Here is an 18,168-nt window from a genome sequence, read left to right as displayed (position 1 = left end):
TCTAACAGAGCACTACACACACAGCATAAAGCACTCCTTGCACTGCTTAGGCTGGAGCAAAAGGGAAGTCAGAGCCACCTCTGGTACAGGGGACAGAGGGAATATCAAAAGCATCCACCTTTAAATTCTAGTCTCCTCTCCTTCAGGGGTCCTGGAAACAGTTGCACCATAAGCAACAACTTTGGCATCAAACTCCTTTTTCAAAAGGCACTGGGACATGACAACGTTTTAGGAAATGGATCTGCTGTTTCCACGCAGGTTACCAAAGACTGAAGCTGCAACCGTCAGAATGAGCTTGACCTGTCCCTTCTTGGGAAGGGAACTGTCATAGTGGAGGAGATACTGAACGCACTGCCAATGCAGAGCTATCCCTGGGGACTAGCCAACTTGCCCCAATAGCTCAGGGAAATTGGTATTTTTTGAAGAGAAAGAACTGATGTTGCTCTATAGTTAAGTACTCCCATACTGCTCAACAACTTACTGAAAGTGAGAAGTCACAAACACCACCAAACATTGAAATTATTAGTTTATATAGATGTTTCAAGACAGAGGATTCAAGTCTAATCACAGAGTGGCAATAGACCTCACTCCACATCATGATGAGTGAAGCCTGAGCCCAAACTCCACTTATGGCTTTGTCAGGACTCGAGTCTACAACAACCAACTTACATCACGTTGACGTTAGATATTTAAAGGAGATTTATTGGGGCTAATACTGAATTCAAACAGCCACAAGTTCGTTTTCCATGTTTACCACATCAACTGTTGACAGATGAAGTCTCAGTGGAAAGTCCAAATTTTAATTTCACTACGACTTCATGAAATGTGACTACAGATTTCAATATTTGGCATTTGATCTTCAGAGAGAGATATCATGTATAAGAACATTCTACCAAATACATTTAAATCACGAGTCAAAACCAAAACAATTTGGAAGTTTTGAAACATAAAGCTGTTAGTATGAAATTAGCTTTTATTTTTTACCTCAAAATAAATGCACATTTATCATTTATTCAAATGAAAACTGAAAAAGAGTATCTTAAACAAGAGAAAACCTTAACAGAGTAAATATCACAAACATCCTCAAGTTCCTTCTCCTGCTATTGCCCAGCTCTGTTTGGCTAAAAACACAAGCTTGATTTATTTTTTTTTTTAGTCAGTTTGGTCAATTAAAAGAAACACTTGACAGCCCCAAAATTAGAAGTGGTATAAAACAAAACCAGGTACTCGTTCTCATCAGAATCCAGGTCCATGTGTTGCCACACATTTATATAAAATTTTCACTAAGTGTTGTACTAAACAGGATTTAGTAACCTCTTCTGCAGTTTAGCTCTTGATATCTTGGTAAGAGAAGTCAATGCGTAAGCATGTCAGAAGTCAACGCTATTGTGTAACTACAGTATAACTCTAACAGGGCTTCTAAATACCGTTCACCAGAGTGATGTCTTATAGTTGAATTTCAGTTTCAGCAGGTACTTCAGATTTACCTGAGCAACATCGTACACAATATATCTGGGAAGAATGTTAAGGAATAGTTACAGTTGTTGATATTAATAACACAGAAAAACCTCAAAACACAGTCAAATTTCACTTTTGAACTTAAGTTACCATACAGATGCCTGTGTGATTAAGTGGCTCTAACAGCTCAAACTTAAATCTTAAATTTTACTTTTCTTTCAGTTTGAAAATGTTTTATGCAATAGTTACACTAAGTCATATGGAGAATTAACGATGGTGCAGCAGGAATCATGAGTGACAGGCAAGTGAACTGACTCTAAGTCAGTTTTAGATGGGCCTGTAGCCCTTGAAGATTATTTTTTGTCAGCCAGAGCCATAACATACAAGATCTCTCTTGCCATCTGAACAGTGGAGTGACGTAGCCTAGATGAGAGCTGCTGTTACAGATCTGGCATCTGCAATTATAATTATGGCTCTATTGCTACCTTCCAGCATAAAGTCATTCATGTCCTCTTAGTTTCCCACTGAAAAACCCCAAACTGGAATCGGAGAAGAGCTCTACAATGGCTGCCAGTGCTTACACATTCTATGACCGCACCGCACCATTTTATTTTTTCAGAAGCCAGTCACAACTCTCCTATTTGTTTCTCAATGCTTTAGGCCTCAAACTTACCTCTAATGCCAATTTTAGATTAAAAGCATCCTCATTAAACAGTGTCAAACAAAATGAATGCACATCATGTTACCTCAATTAGCTACTACTAAGTGCATTATATTTTATCACCTGACCAATGCAGATGCTATATTTAAGAAAACTCAAGATAAAAACGTATTGCGATGAGTTCTGTTGCCAAGACTGCTTGTAAGAGGAAAACAGCTTACCAAGAGAGAAGATCCAATCCAGAGGTTGTATTAATGGGTTACTCATTCCACTGGCAGTGAAGAGATTCACCTGGGACCTTAGACATCACTTATTCTTATGACTTCCTGTGAATGTTGACCACATTCATTTGGGGGTACTCCTGCCTAGAAAGAGGCTTAATGACTACATCTCTGATGGGCATCTGAGGTTTACCTCAATACTCGCAAAGAGTTTGGGGAACACAAGAGAAGCTGTGTGATGAGACACTCAATCAAGCCACAGAGCTGGCTCCCTGACCTCCTCTTTGCGAAGCTGGCCAGCCGCTGCACCACAAGGAAGAAACCAGACTGGAGTGATGTGAAACCCCTTGTCTTGGCACATCTCTGGGCAAGACACTACTGGGAAGCATCGCCTGGCCACTCCTGTGCCTTCAGATATTGAGTCCTGTTGGGGCAACAGCTATTTGCTACACGTATTGTTTCTTTTTTTTTTTTGCAGAATGACAATTTAAGTGTGATAACTGTAAAATCATCTCCCTTGGAGAAGAGGCTAAATTGTCTGTGAGTACTCGAAAACAGATCTAAAAGAAACAAAACACAGCTTGCAAAAACTCCTGACCGACATTAGCGAGGTCCTGCTAAACTCAGCAACACCCAAACATGACGTGCAACCAACACACTAGCAAAGGATACTCATTATACAGAAGACAGGTATCATTAATTCCTGTCGAGATCCCATTCCCTAAGGGAACCTCTACACCACCAAGGGTGGTAGTGGCTGTGGGATCAGGTGCAGTTTTGCCCAAGCCTAGAAAGGGAAAAAACATTAGTTACAAATCTAGAAGGCAAATACAGACCTTGACATAAAAGAAAATTACTCAGCCAGCCAAATATTACTTCACATGAATTTTCAAATACTGGCCAAGTGCAAAAGTGTCTTAAAAAGAACACAAAGGATTTAGTCTGTTTACTCAATTCAGCATCACCATACTTAAGGTACTCATGCTCTGCTACATTAAAAGTGAGAATTTTAGACTTTTGGCTGTTAATTGTCTAATCTGTCTGATCAAAGCTAAAACAGAACAGACTTATAGCTTTCATATCCTAGGTCCATTAATGAAAGTATGCACACTGTAGTGTTTTCAGAGAAATGTAACAAACCAATTAGTACTCTTTTAACACTCTTCAACACAAATCTGATTTGACATCCATAATAGTGTGAGCAGCATGTACTGAAAAAGATGCTAAAACATGTTTTATTCTATTCTAGGCAATTGTTTTTTTAAGCCTCTCAAAATGAGTAGTTTAAGAAAAGCCACTCATCACTGCATGTTACTGTTCTCTGCTCTCCCATCTTGGTACAGAAGATAGCCATGATTACCATTTCTTTTGCTTGAATTGGAGAGCTAAGTCTTTTTTCCTCATATTCTTTTTCAGTGCAATATACTGAGACTTTTTGCAGATAGAAATGTAATGAGAACAGCTGTTCCATCTGAACTTTTATTCTTAGATTTTCCCTTCTCTCCAAGCCTCTAAGGCACTTTGAAAGCTGAACAATTATTCTTCTGATTTCTCAAACCTCTCATCCTTCTTCTAAAATACATAGTATTGTAACAAGTTGGAGAATGCACCTTACATTTTCTCTTGTGTAATATCAAATGAAAGTTTCCTCCTGAACTTCAGGCAACAGATTAACTTCAGTCTTAACATTCCAAGCGTCCTAACTCCCATCTCAAAACACCATATACAGATGCAACTATGGGGCAACGTTATGCAAACTCTTAAAGGAAGTATAACTATGAAATGACTACAGTTCTCTTTGCTAAGCAGAGAGCCACATGGTGAGTTTGCCATCAGTAACAGATTACCAATGACAACTACTAATGCTTACCTTTCACACTGTGTTTTCCCTTGGGCAATTTTGTTATGTGAGAAGCATTCTTTAGCTCATACCTGCACAGCACAAAAAATACACAATAGCATTCAATAGCATTTTACATTCATCTTAAACTATCTTGGTGAAAAATCATTTATATTCCACCCCCCCCCCCCCAGCTTCATTTTATGGTGAGTTAATAAAAAGTTAATTTAGATTCTGCTCTTCTGGAACTCCATAGCCTTCCTTCTTTGTCTTAGTTATTAATTTTAAGGATATTGGCATTTAGTATAAGATTGTATACCTCCAACTCTGAATTTTTACCCCCACCAAATAGCTCTAATTAAAAAAAAAAGAAATCTTGTTTCTGAAGAAATAGAGTGTTCCTTTTTTTCAAAATGAAGAAAAGGCTGGCAATTTTAGCATCACCTTCTACCACAATATATTAAGCACGTTTGGCAAATACTCTTCATAAGTTACTTACATGTTTCCAAGGGCAACTTCTCCCAGTAGTATTAAGCCTATGGGATCAGCTTGAGATGTGTGACAGTAGTTTGCACTCTTGGATACCATGTCTGCAAAATAGATGCCCTTCCCAAACATGTAGCCAGTCTGCAAGGAGCAAAAGGGGAAAAAGCTTGGAACAATAACACAAAGGCAGCACTGAATCCACCTGGCTGGGCTCCCAGGAAAGCAAAGCTGCAACTCAAGCTCTTGTAGACACCAGTCAGCAACTGACTCTGAACACACAATGTTGTCTGCATGCCAAGAGATAACACTGGGCCCTCCCCACACAGAAATTCTATTTAGGTTGTCTCTGACTGTGGCCATCTCTGGGCACAGGGATGGAGGGAGTCAGAGAAGCTACCTGTTCAACGTACCACAGGAGCTTCAGGGGGAGCTATCCGGAGACCCTGTGAGAGGATACCAGCAAAGTTGGTGGTGCGGGAACCGTGCCACAGCAGCTGGCGGTTATGAAGCTGCTTAAATGGTTTGTAACGCTGACTCTCTCCTTCACGCTCAATCCTGAAGATCTTCAGTTCAAAAAGGAATAGGAGAAAAAGAACAACCAAGCAAATAAACTGTTACCTTCATGCAACTAATCAGATTAAAAAAAAATAAAATAAAATTAAAAAAATCACCCAAACTGGAATATACACTAATCTGCTAGGAAAATTGATCTGGATGGTTTTTAGTATTTGCCATTTGCTATGTCACACTAGCAAAACAGAGGTAGCATTGATCACACAGTACTTGTTATTGATTACTTCTCCACCTTCCCTTCTGCATTTTCATAAGAACATAGTTTTCTGAGAAATCATTCAATGAACTCAGGCTCAGTTTCAGATGATGATTACCCCTACACGTCCTTTTTGAGGCCAGTTAAATTAAAATAAAAACATGCTCCCAAAGACATCTCAGTAAGCTTTAACTCATCTCTGCCTAGATTTTTGCTATTCAATTAAATAGCAATTGATCTAGGAAACTGCATAAGCTCCTCAAAAATAGAAGGAAATTGTGGACAAGTAAGTTCACTTAGACAAGTCCATGTTCACAAACTTATACCCCAGTATTGCCCAGCTTACATCCACAACTTTGAGATCATATGCATTGTGAGTAGCAGCATGAGTATTTTTCACATATTGTTTAATAATCTTGGCTTCTTCTGAATCTTTGTCAACAACCTGCAAAGAAGCAAACAAGAGAAGATTCTTTGGCATACAAACTAGCAGACTTCTTATAACATAATGACATCCAGCCTATGCTTGCAACTTGTCAGTTTAAGACCCCTTTATCATTTAGGTGGAAATTTATTCCCAGCTAGAGAAGATGTACAGGTATACAGACAGCACTCAGTCACAGAATGTCTGAGACAGGAAGGCACCTCTGGAAACAGATAATTTCAAATTCCCCTGCTCAAAGTAGAGTCTGCTGGAGGAAGTTGCCAAGGGCTAAGTCCAGTCAGGCTTTCAACAACCCAAAGAATGGGTTACCACAGCCTTTCTGGGTAACCTTTTCCAGTGTTTGACAACCCTCAGAGTAAACAAATAAACAAACCCACCCTAAACCAAACACCATCAAAAACAACAACAGCTTTTTCTTTTGTTTAAATACGATTTCCTGTATTTCAATTTGTGCCCATTGCTTCTTGTCACTTATTAATACTGACAAGAGTCAGTCTCTGTCTTCTTTACTCTCTTCTTCCATCAGGTATTCATAGACATTGATAAGATATCCCCCTGAGCCTTCTTTTCTCCAGGTTAAAAAGCCCCAACTCTTTCAGCATCTCCTCATACAACACATGCTCCAGTTCCTTCACAATCTCAGTGGCCCTTCATTGAACACATGCCATTACATCTGCCCACTTATGGTTCAAGTGATTTGTTATGCTCCAAATTAACAGGACACCAGTTTGTATTTACAGTTACTCATTTCCTTTTATTTCCTTTACCTTAATATCAGTTCGAAGTTTTTCATAGTTGATGTCAATTGGGTCTTTATCTCCATCTTCATTTCCACCTCTGAGAAGGCTGTAAGCAACCTCAATATCAAGCAAGTTGTCCAACATCTGCACTTTAGCCTGAAGAATTTAAAGAGGGTATTTTACTTGTGCCTTTTGACGTGTTCAGAATAACTCTGGAACACCCCAAATTACAAAAGTGTATGTGAATCTCTGGCCACACACTGCCATCTAACACCACACAGCGTTTTTTGTTTTAAAATATATATATATACTTAAACATACTAAAATAGACACACACATATATACAAATAGATCATAATATATAATGTATATATCTTCTAATATCTTACATATACAGTTATTTTTATACTTACACACACATATATGCACACAAACAAACAGAAAGATATTCTGAAGAAAAACAAGCTTAACCTCATGAAAGCATGAAGTTAAAGTAAGTCTTAAAACCTCACAAATTCTCTGATAGATGTCTGATATCACACCTGCTGCCTGCAAACAACATACTATTTCCAGTCAATACCTGAATGTATTCCAAGTTATTTAGGAGAGGTGGTTTCTTCATCCCAAAGTCGTGAGGAATCAGAGTATAGAAGCGGTTGGAGAGGTCCAAGATCTGTGATTCTGAACCACTGTCAGAAACTGCCTAGATAAGACAACAAGCAACAAAGAAAATTCCTGAGTAAGATTAAGTCTCTATAGCAATAGATACACACAAGATACTTGAGGGCTAGTACACAAAAGCAGCAACACAAATAGTGTTAATCCTGAAACCCTCACAGAATGAAAAAATGGCAATTCTATTTAATTGTTTTGTATGTAGTAAGTCAAAATACACAGAATTTCTGCTATGAGAAAAATCTAATGGGGATTATATTTCCGCAAGGCAAAATAAAGGCTTCTGGATACAGAAGTGGAGTACGTCCTTGGCAAGGTTCTGGTCTACTCTACCAACTGAAGTAAAACTTCTCATATCTATGCTTTGCCAGGGTCAAAAAAAAAGGAGTATGTTGATATACTTTTGCAAGCTGTTCAGGCAATACCATGTAGTGATTACTGGAATGGTTCAGATAACGATGTGTAAATACAGGAATAGCATCAAGCCAGATCCTTTCCTGTGTCAGCTGAACCTTTATTCTCATCCTCAGACAGACTTCTCTGGGGTGGAAACACCAGCTTGCTACTAAATCAATATACCGGCTTCATTTGCTCAACTGACATTTATGTCTGACTCCACCTGAAGTTTGTGCTGCAAAAGCATGAAAGATACAAGTACTGCCCAAACTGATACAACAGCAAAGAGAACTAACTAGTTACCTAGAGAAGCCACATCCTCTTCTCCAGCAAGAGAGAGCACAAGTCTTTATGCACACAGCTCAGCATTCACCCCACTCCAAGCCCAGAACAACTTCTGAATTCCCCTTGTGCTCTAACATCTCGTTCATGCTCACCTGCTGAACCTCATTAAGGATGGAGTACGCGCTCTGGATCTGTCGCTTGCTCAGTTTTCCCAATGGCATCTTCTGCAAGTCAATCTGATGAAGATTTAAACAATAAAAACAGGATTTCACAATACTGAAACCATTGCAGCATTCCCCCTAGTTTCCAGGGAACAGATCTCTCCAACCTGGTAGGACTGACCACACGAAGAATGGAAACATTTCAGATTTGGTATTAATCTCTGTGGATCAAGGAATTATGTCAGAAGGACAGTGCATGCTACTGAGAAGACATCCTATGAACAAAGGAATACTGCAATAGGAAACCAAGCATGCATGCTAGGGCAACACAAATAGGGTACTAAGCATCTGGCTTGAAGGTTAATATTGACCTGGCGTCATATGTATTCCTCAGTCACTTCAGTAAACATACATTTCAGGCTGGCAACGAAGCAAACTGAATAAAATAGTTCTTGCTCATAAGATCATCTGTGTCTCTGGGTAAAACCTAGACACCTTCTCCCATTTTACCCTACAATTACCAAGAGTCAAATGCAAAGAGGTTATAAGATGCTTTGTGTTCATTAATGAAAAATGAACCAAAAAAAAAGGCAACTTAGCTAGAAGCGATGTCTTGGTTGCCTGCTTTTATCCACTGATTTAATTTATATGTTGCTTTTGCTTGTGTATTGATAGATCTTGGGAGTTTCAGATTTGCTTTACATCCTGGCATAGTTAAGGTCCATCTGAACGCAAAAAGGTTTGACAAGAGTCAAGTCCAACAGAGTGTTTTACAAAGATCATATACATACCCTCTGGACCCTTGAACGTACTCACCATACACCCTGCAGGTCAAACTAGCCTTTCCTTAACTTGATGGGATTAAGAATCAGCTTAAGGACAGATGATCCTATGAAACCATGTATATCACGTACCGTATGAGTAAGTTCCACGTTATTTATTCACTATTGAGCTAGGAAACCCAGTCGTATGCAAATCTTCGCTGCAAGCTGAACTCTGAAGGCTCTTCCAAGCTACAGAGACTGGTGTGAAAGCCCTGAAGTTATTTTTCATGGAGATTTCCACTCTATACTGGGCTTAGGAGAATTTTCACCTTTAGCTGCAGCTAAGCATACATAAAGCCAAGATGGACTGCAAGAAAGAAGATAGGCTTCAAAACTGATCTTGTCTTGGGGACATGAGACACAAAGACAAGATTACAACTTGCAATAAGCTCACAGACTTTTGGGGCCATGGTACTTGTTTAGTACCATCCATATTATCTAATAATTAGTTGAAAAATTATGAAGGACTCAAAAGTAAAATGGGCCATTTAACCTGGATGTGCAGGATAGCTGCAGACACCTATAATAACTATAAGTTATACAAACCTATAAACTAACACATATGAGCACTAACACATAAACACTAACACCTACAAATGAACACATCCCCCAGTAATGTGATTTAGAAATATATCTCCTACAGAGCCCACGAACAGCCAAAGAGCTGGAGTTTTTGTCTCCTGTGACTCATGGGAGGTGAACAGAGCTCTGCAGAGCTAACCTCTGATATAAAGGTAAACTGCATTCAAAGCTTTATCATTAGATGTGTCAAAAGAGTACAGCAGCTGAGGGGCTCGGTCTAAAACAACAGCACTGCAATTACTGCCAGATACACTGAGGGTAACACAAAGAATTAGCTTCACATCACAGATGTGTGCACCAAGATTGTCAAGAAAGGCAAGGGAGATGTCTGCTTTCCACCCAGGCAAGAGAGGACACAGCACTAGAGTAGACTCAGCCCTTTAACGAGCCTTTTCATGTAAGGCAATTACATAAGTAATTGCAATAAACCCCTTTATGTTTGGTGAGGTAAGACTCTGGAAAGCTAAATTAGAAGCAGGAAGAGAAATGTATCAGGTAAATCTAAGAATTTGCTACAGTTTTCCCAGAGCGAGAGTGCCTGGATGGAAATACTTGAGATTAGGCTGAAAAAAGGAACCAAGCAGTCGTTTTCACAGGACGGACAGAAATATCTAACTAGGAAAAACATTACTTCCTCTAACAGAAAACAGCTGTTCAGCAGCAACAGTACAGGAAGATAAATTTAATAGGAAGACAGGCCCATCTGGACTCCCAAGTGTCCAATAGATCTGCAGCTGGTGTGAATTAACAGAGTTTCAACAGAGTTCTACAAAACCAGAAGACATCAGATTGCGATCAGTTCAGAGTCTTTCACCTGTTCCAGTTACAAAGAATTATTAATATTATAGAAGACTTTGATGTAAAGAATCACTGAAGACACACGAGAGCACAATTAACCCAAGGTACTACAAAATGTTCAGCAAGTCATCTGAAAGCTTTCAGGTGAGCTGCACAAAATACTGTAAAGCCTGTTCTGAAAAGTAGATACACAAAATACCGATACAGAGAGCAAACAGCTGCTTAAATAGAAGTCTTAGAGCAGGATAACTAAGCTGGCTCAAGAAAACTATTATTTAGAACTAACCCAGTTTGAATGGCTGCATTAGAACAAACTGTGGGAACTTTGAACATCAGTAAAGCTGTTTCTATGCAAGGAGAGACAGATGATACCACCAGGTAACTACCTGAAAACTTGTTAGAAGTATGGATCAAGAAGTATGTAGCAAAAGAATGGATGAAAATATAGTAACATTAGAACAAATGAGAAATATAACAAAAAAACCTCGAGTTTGGCCCTATTCAGAAGATAATCTGGACTCTGTCAAGGCACTTCATTAGTGCATGTATCAACTGGCAGCATTTCTCAAGCCTGAGCTGTGTGCTCATTTGCTACCTAAATTGGTAGTGCTGCCTCCCCCAAATGTGGTTCAAAACTCACAAAAAAAGAAGGGCCTTCTGCCTCACATCACCAGCAAATTGGCCATCTGTGTTAGTATTTTAAGAGCATTCAGTGAACAGTGGTCATGATGCACCCATTTTTTAAGAACTGCACGCATCATAACTAAGTTACTACTTAAAGTGCTTGGCAAATTCTGGTCAGGCTCTTGCCCTTATTTTAATGATGATTTAAAACTCATACTGACTTCTGGGAAGTATGATGCACCCTGGATTGCAAAGAACTTGCTTCTAGCTGTGTCAGTATTACGTAGAGAGAGAAAAGAGTTTTAGAAGCGAGAAACACGAACGTGTGCAGTCACCTCAAATTCCACCATCGCTTTCTTCATGCTCTCCACATCAAAGATCATCTTAATAAGGTCTTGGATTGGCTTAGCAAGTTTTGACTTAGTCCCGGCACCCACTGTCAGTTTCCTGACAGCTTCTTCATCCTGGGAGGTAAAAATAGTGTCAGAATTAGCAAAATCACAAAGGATAAAAGTAACAGGCTGGCTGCCATGGTAACAACTCAAAACCAATTTAGTGTATGCATACTATGACTAGTCTAAAGTTCACGGGGAGCGTGGGACATTGCTCTGACATTTTGGAACAAAGAGGGTTTAAAAATCCACCTGTTTGGTAATTTGGTAGACATTACTTCAAGAGGTGGCACTGTAAAATCTAAGTAGAATAAAGGGAACATGAACTCTGTATGCACCTCTGCTGCACCTCAAGCAACAGTATTAATTACTTTTTCTGCAAGCTTTCTGCTGCATAGAGATCTTTAAATGAAAAAATGACTGTTTACTTTGTTGCTTTTATGACAAAATAGAGATGTAATAACTAGTTTCGCTAAGCTTTTGTAATAAAAACTGTCATAGATGAGTATAGGAATCATCAATTAGCCATTATACCATTGAAACGCTTTCATGGATAGTGTTGCACCAATAAAGCGTCTGCCAGATGCTTCATAGTATTACTGCACATTGCAGCGTAACAGACACTTTGCCACTGCAATATTCAAATTTCCAGAAATAAAGCTAAGCATTGAGTACTTTGCACTGAAAGATGACATCCAGGGATTTGGCCACAGAAAAATGCAACGGCTTGAAAATATCTTCTCTGGTACCTTTACAGCTATTAACTGCATTTAACTATTTAATCTGAAAATAGTTCAAGTTATGAGTATGCTTTTAAATACACACACAAACCCCCACTAAGCAGAAGGAAGAGCTTTCTCAGCCTGCTCAATATGTGCATTAAGCACACAGGAGTTGCTTCACCATTTGTGAGGATTTTGGATGTGGAAGACCGATAAGAGGTAGCTATCTTAAATAAAAGAAAACTGTGTTTTCATATGGAAAAGCATGTGAAATGACTGCTGAATAAAGTTAAAATCAACATCCTTGAAGTTACAGAGTAGACAAGAACGAGCACTAAAAGGACTTCAGACTCGATAATGGAAAATTACTTAGTTTCCCAGCACATCTATTTTAATGCATGACACTCATTGATCTACAGCTCTCTTTCTGTAGCACAGAGAAGTTGCACCTGCACTTCATTCCTCAGGTTTGTTAAGTGTAAGTGATCCAACAGCAAGCACACAACAGCTATAGCAAAGCAGTGCTCCACCTGGTACACAGATGTTTCAGAGTTACCTGCCCATAATCTATCTCCAGCGGGTAGAATTTTTTTGGATATTTAGTGAAGTTCTTAGAATGCCAAGAATTGCCAGTTTTTTCTTCATACAAATTCAGGAAGTGTTCAACGGCATCTTCTTTTGATGGCATCTGCTCCAGCTTGTTGCTTCCGATTACAGTGCCCACACGACCCCATGACCTGAACACCCAGTATCTACAGAAATGAAATGTGAGAAAAGAACAGATGTAAGACACTCTGGCTCTAGATCTCAGTCCTAATGAAACTGACTCTGCAACAACCATGCGACTGCAAGTCTATCAGCCTTCTGACCATTAATTTTATTGAAGACATTCTCTATCAGCAACTGCAGGAGAGCAACAGGAGAGCCACCACAGAGCATATGTCCAAGAACTGGTGTGAAAAAACAGCCAGTGTTAACACACCAGATCTACAGCCCTGAGAATAAACACATGCACAGCAGGCAAAGAGAGGCCAATATCTCTTCAGTCTTAATGTTTTGCAAATATGAATCTTCGGACTACTGGGGTCATATATTTGAAAAATAAACACAATGCATCTCTAAGCCTCAAATCCTAGCATTTAGATTTTTAGAGAAACCAGAAGTAACTCAAGTATTTGTTTGTATTACTGATACCACCTTGGGTGAGTTTCCATTGCATTTGTAGGGATACAATCAACCTTTCCAATATGTCAGGCACCAAGATCTCTCCATATACTGAATACACAAACCCCACATACAAAGGCCAGCAACAACAGTTTATCATGAACATGGCAACAAATTCAGAGCTGAACCAGAGTTGCTGCTGACAGCCATTAACTCCCCTGGATTTCTGGGTATCGCTGATATGCTTCGGGGTGGGGGTGGGGTGGTTTCATTTTAAAGAACCATCTCAATTTCTTTATCCATTCAGTAATGCAACTACTGGACAGTTCTGCCATGCATCTGATGGGACTACAAAGCTAAACATATGATCGTCCCCTGACCATTTCAGCTTCAGGGCATGCAATTCAGGACTATGTTGTGGTAGAACCACCAGAATCTGGTCTTCTTTCCCAAGGTTACAGCTCTGCAGTCAGAAGACAAGAGTATGCTGGAGAATATGGGAAAGATTCCCAGCATCACTGACTGCACGTGTGGGGTCTTGATGTTAGAATAGAGGAACCTCCACCAAATTCTGCTTCTGTATTTTCAAGGGCAGCCATCAGTCACAGAGCACTGTGTCCCTCCTGTTAGATAATTAACTCAGTCCTAAAGACACCAACTGTACATGCCTCACTCATCCCAGAACACAGGAATGAACACTACCAGGTGCAATTCCACAAACTTACTCACCTCCCAACTTTGGCTTTGTCAACACTACAAAGAAATGTCTCCGGACAGAGCAGAGATCTCTCCATGGGTGGTCGGCTGTTTTGTACGTTTTTGTTTTTGGTGGAGTTTTTTTGAGTGGTTTTTTTTTTTTTTTTTTTTTTTTTTTGTTACTTGGTTGGTTGGGGTTTTTTTAAAACAAATATACCTATTCACATCTCCTCTCAAAGACATTTTACTCATACTTTGCTTTTGTAGACACCAAAAATCCAATATTTATTGGAAAAAAAGTAAACAAAAGTATTTTATGGAAAACTAAACTCACCTGTTCTCTCTGTCATCCTCTAGCAGCTGCAGTTTATAATAGGAATTTGTTCCTTTCACAATATCGACCAGGCCCAGGGTTGCACTGAAAATTTTTCCACCTTTTTCAAAGACATGAGCAGAATCCTCCAAACCTACAGAGAAGAAACAAATTAGAACATAGAAGAGGTTGTCATTTTAGGTCTCCTTCCTACATTTGTGCTCACTCAAATGTTCCATGAAGTGGTGAATATCTTAACAAAAATACCACAAAGTGACCATGTGCTCATTCAAAACGACTTGAAGTGTGCTTCTTAACAGATTGTGAGCACACACCTTTAGATACACTGGGGTGAATCGCAATCCTAACTAGAGAAAAAAAAAACAGACCTGTAACTTTTGAAAAAGAACCATGTAAAAATCTAGTATTTAACACTGCATGACCGGCTGGAGGAATTCTCAAAAGAGAGACAGCTCTACAGGCATCACGTTAGCAAATGGACTGAAAAACTAAAGCTGTCCTTGGATGCAGTATGAATTCTCAGAACAATGTCTGTGCACCACAGGTTTGGAAAGCAGTGTCAACTGCCCTCTCAAGAGTCCAGGGGCAGATGCTCATACCAGACCTGTGTCCTCTGCTGGCTGGGCCTTTATTCACCCCACTGACAGATGCTCCTGAAGCTGAACAAGGTGCACTCCTTACTTGAAGTGGTCCTTCTGAAAGTTACACTAGAAAATCCTGGAACATCCAGCTTTTGATGACAATCAATACCCTTCCTTCGACAGCAAGAAAGAAGTGGTTTAAAAATTCACATTCCTTTTATGGAACCCTTATCCTTTCACATAAAAACATTCTGCAAATGATCACGCATCCTGAAGACTTTGTGTGGTGCAGGCACAGCCATTGTTATCACTCACCAGAATCGGGATCTACTGCTGCTCCACCTTTAACTGTTAGCTTCATTTTCTTTTCAGACTTGCTAGGTCCTGCAGCGAAAGAGTTGTTATTTTTTCCTAGGCAGGCAACACAGTCTGACTTGAATCAACATTTAAATTCTCAATTTGCGTAATTATCACCTTGAGGAGACTTCAAATCAGATTCCCAGTATATGAACAGGATAACTTCAATGGCTTTTTTTTTTACCTGGCTTTAGCAGACAATTCACAGACCCCACTCCCCCAATTAAATGAAAAATAAGATCTCCCCAGATTCTATCTATCTCCTTCCTTCTAGCCCCAAGGCGTGGGCCGTATCATTTTTTCACCTGCATAGCAAATAAAAGTCACATTTGTGATTGTGTTTAAGTAGGATTCAAAAACCTCAGAGGGCATGGAGGGTGTTCCAAGTCCCCTGGAGATGCTTCTGCTGTGAGATAGCCTGGCAATAACATACCCAATTGTATGACATAAACCTATGCTTGGAGGACATGGAGAAGAACAGGTTCTGAAGGCAGTCAAGCAAATACGATGGTTTTGTTCACTGTCCAGCATTAATAATGCAAGCTCTCTGTGGCATTGTTGAGGAATGCCACTGGTGTTGTACAGTCTTCCTCCTCTGTTAAAAGAATGTTACGTTCTAAACCAAGTAGAACAAAGGCCCATTGCTTGGGACCCCAGTATTTTCTCACTTGCTAACATCCCTTGGGGGTCATGGTAGTGTCTGTCACATCTTGTTGCCCCAGAACCTCCATGGAACTGCACCACTGACCCAAACTGGGAGAGAAGCTGAGGTGTTATGAGGATGAGTCTGGATTGATGTCAGGGAGCGTGTGCACATACAGCACAGAAGATCTCTGAAGCAAGACTGAACCAGGGGGAACAAGAGCCAGCTCAGGCGACAGCTTCATGTTTACTTAAAGCTAGTCTTGCACTGAGGTTTCATTATTTAAATTTGTTATGAGAAAAAGGGCAGAGAACTCAAGGAAAGGGCAAGGATAGACTATACCCAGGCTTTCTTTGTGTATGCACAGCATTTAACAGGCTTGTGGAGAAACAACTGCTTTGTTCTTCACCTTGTTCTTCTTTGACCTTCCCAGCACTCTTCATACTTGGGGGCTTGCTGCACTTCCCATCCACGGCCATTTCCTCATGCTCCATTTTCACCTCTGCACCCCAAGGCGAAAGTGCATGGAGAGACACAAGCTCCTGAAAGTCCTTGCTGGAGGATTTCACATCCTTAAGAAACTCCTCTGAGACCACACGGACTTTGGCCTCCTTCACTTCTTCCATCTTCTTGCTCATTTTCTCCACATCCTCTGCAGAGGCAGGAGGGAAACAGAGAGAAAAAGTATCAGTGAGGTTTCAGACTTTAGCCCCTCTCTCTGGCCACAATTCAGGGCTCTGTTACACTTTGTGGAAAAACAATTACACCACATTTTGGATTCACTATGTTCTTTGGAAAGCAAAATCCCCATCGGCTCAAAACTGCAGCTTGGGCTAGAGCAGGAACACTCCTGTTTTACCTGGCTGGTCCAGCTCTTTTCTTCCCAGAGCTGGGCTGAGCCTGTACAGTCCCTCTTGGACCTCCTGGCAGGTGGGAGCTGTTCTCCTACCTCAGCAGCCAGCTTGCACTTCGACTCCAACAGGGAGCAAGAGCAGATCCTAAGTTGCCAGCAGAGAAAACAACTGCCCTTGGGCACCCACAGTCAGCTCAGCAGCTTCTCCAACACAGGCACGGACACAGCCCCCAGCACCTTTCATCCCAAGAAGGGTGGATTGCACACCACCACGGTCTGTTGCAGACCCAACAGTCTTACAGCACAACCCGCAGGGTTAACATGCTAGGTAAGTAAAACTCAAACAGCAGACACCTGTCTTTACTTTTCCAAGCACATTAAGGTCATGTGCACACACAAAACACTCCCCTTAATCCAAACACTGATCCCCAGACAGCCTGGAGGACACATGCCCTTTGTAATCCGCTCAGCTCTGTTACCAGTTCTACCAGTAACCAAGGCATGGCTGCTTACTCTGTGTGCTGATGCACAGGGTGGCCTTGTTAGCTGTTGTCGTCATCTTTCCTCCCAGGTCCTCCACAATGCTCTTCACCTCCTCCTTGTTCTTTGACAGCTTTCCAAGAACCAGGATCTTCATGCTGGTCAGTGGTTTGTCTAGAGGTTCAGAAATAACACAGCATGTTGGCAATAGGCACAGAGCCCGTCCCACCCCAGGCATGTAACAGGCACAAAGAAACAGCATCCCTCACACTCAGGACAATCAGCCCAGCTGGCAGGGAGAAAAGGGTCCGAAAGTAGGTCAGGAAAGCAGGTCTCACTTGTGCTACATAAGCGGGAGGAAGCCTGGGAAAGGCAACAAAACTCAGCACCCACCAACAAACAGAAGGGATAGAAGCAGGGAAGACATTTTTTTTTTTTGGAGTAAAAAGAAAACCCAACAAAACCAGTCTACTTCAGCGCTGTGCTACTAGAGAACCAATACCTGGGTTACTTTGTTTTCCTTGCTAAAATAACATGATCTGACTAAAATTAGCTGTGTAGAATTACTTCCACCCTTTTCACAAGTAACAATAATCCTCTCCTCCCAAAACTATGTCCAGGGCTAAAAAGGCTGAGTAAGATAGAAGTCAGCATAGTTCTTAGCGGACAGGCTGTAGCACCAAAGCATGTATCTCATTCCAACAGCCTATGAGAAATTTCTGGAGCCCAACCTTTTCCCAATTTGTAGGCTGGAGACAGCATATCTATTTTGCATAAGGAGAGTTAGCAATTGGTAAAGCCAAATCAAGGAAGGATTAAAAAAAAAAAAAAAAAACAAAAAAAAACCAAAACAACCAAACCAACCAACCAAACAAAAAACCCCACCAAAACAACAATAAAAAAAAAAAACAAAACCCACCCAAACACAAACCAAAACAACTCTTGCTTTTAAAACCTAACATTGGATGTGGAACCTCTGGC

At 40.4% G+C, this 18,168-nt stretch overlaps 1 protein-coding gene across 1 annotated transcript in view; it reads right to left on the bottom strand.

The window, feature by feature from the left end:
- Positions 1 to 675: 675 nt before the first annotated feature.
- The window catches only part of PARP1 (poly(ADP-ribose) polymerase 1), a 32,999-nt gene continuing 15,506 nt past the window's right edge, over positions 676 to 18,168 (bottom strand). The window contains exons 9-23 of the mRNA XM_086745520.1: positions 17,221 to 17,361; positions 16,264 to 16,506; positions 15,170 to 15,238; positions 14,274 to 14,406; positions 12,636 to 12,831; positions 11,301 to 11,429; positions 8,129 to 8,212; positions 7,201 to 7,323; positions 6,648 to 6,776; positions 5,782 to 5,880; positions 5,077 to 5,229; positions 4,680 to 4,807; positions 4,211 to 4,272; positions 3,013 to 3,127; positions 676 to 1,512 (exon numbers count right to left, since the gene is read on the bottom strand). Coding sequence (XP_086601646.1) covers positions 1,431 to 1,512; positions 3,013 to 3,127; positions 4,211 to 4,272; positions 4,680 to 4,807; positions 5,077 to 5,229; positions 5,782 to 5,880; positions 6,648 to 6,776; positions 7,201 to 7,323; positions 8,129 to 8,212; positions 11,301 to 11,429; positions 12,636 to 12,831; positions 14,274 to 14,406; positions 15,170 to 15,238; positions 16,264 to 16,506; positions 17,221 to 17,361 — 1,886 coding nt within the window. The 3' untranslated portion in view covers positions 676 to 1,430. The remainder of the gene's footprint in view (positions 1,513 to 3,012; positions 3,128 to 4,210; positions 4,273 to 4,679; positions 4,808 to 5,076; positions 5,230 to 5,781; positions 5,881 to 6,647; positions 6,777 to 7,200; positions 7,324 to 8,128; positions 8,213 to 11,300; positions 11,430 to 12,635; positions 12,832 to 14,273; positions 14,407 to 15,169; positions 15,239 to 16,263; positions 16,507 to 17,220; positions 17,362 to 18,168) is intronic.

The sequence above is a fragment of the Chlamydotis macqueenii genome, chromosome 3 (genome assembly GCF_036417535.1).
Source record: "Chlamydotis macqueenii isolate bChlMac1 chromosome 3, bChlMac1.mat, whole genome shotgun sequence".
Lineage (NCBI taxonomy): Eukaryota > Metazoa > Chordata > Aves > Otidiformes > Otididae > Chlamydotis > Chlamydotis macqueenii.
The sequence above is the reverse complement of the archived record's forward strand: the minus strand, read 5'-3'. Positions and strand labels throughout refer to the sequence as shown.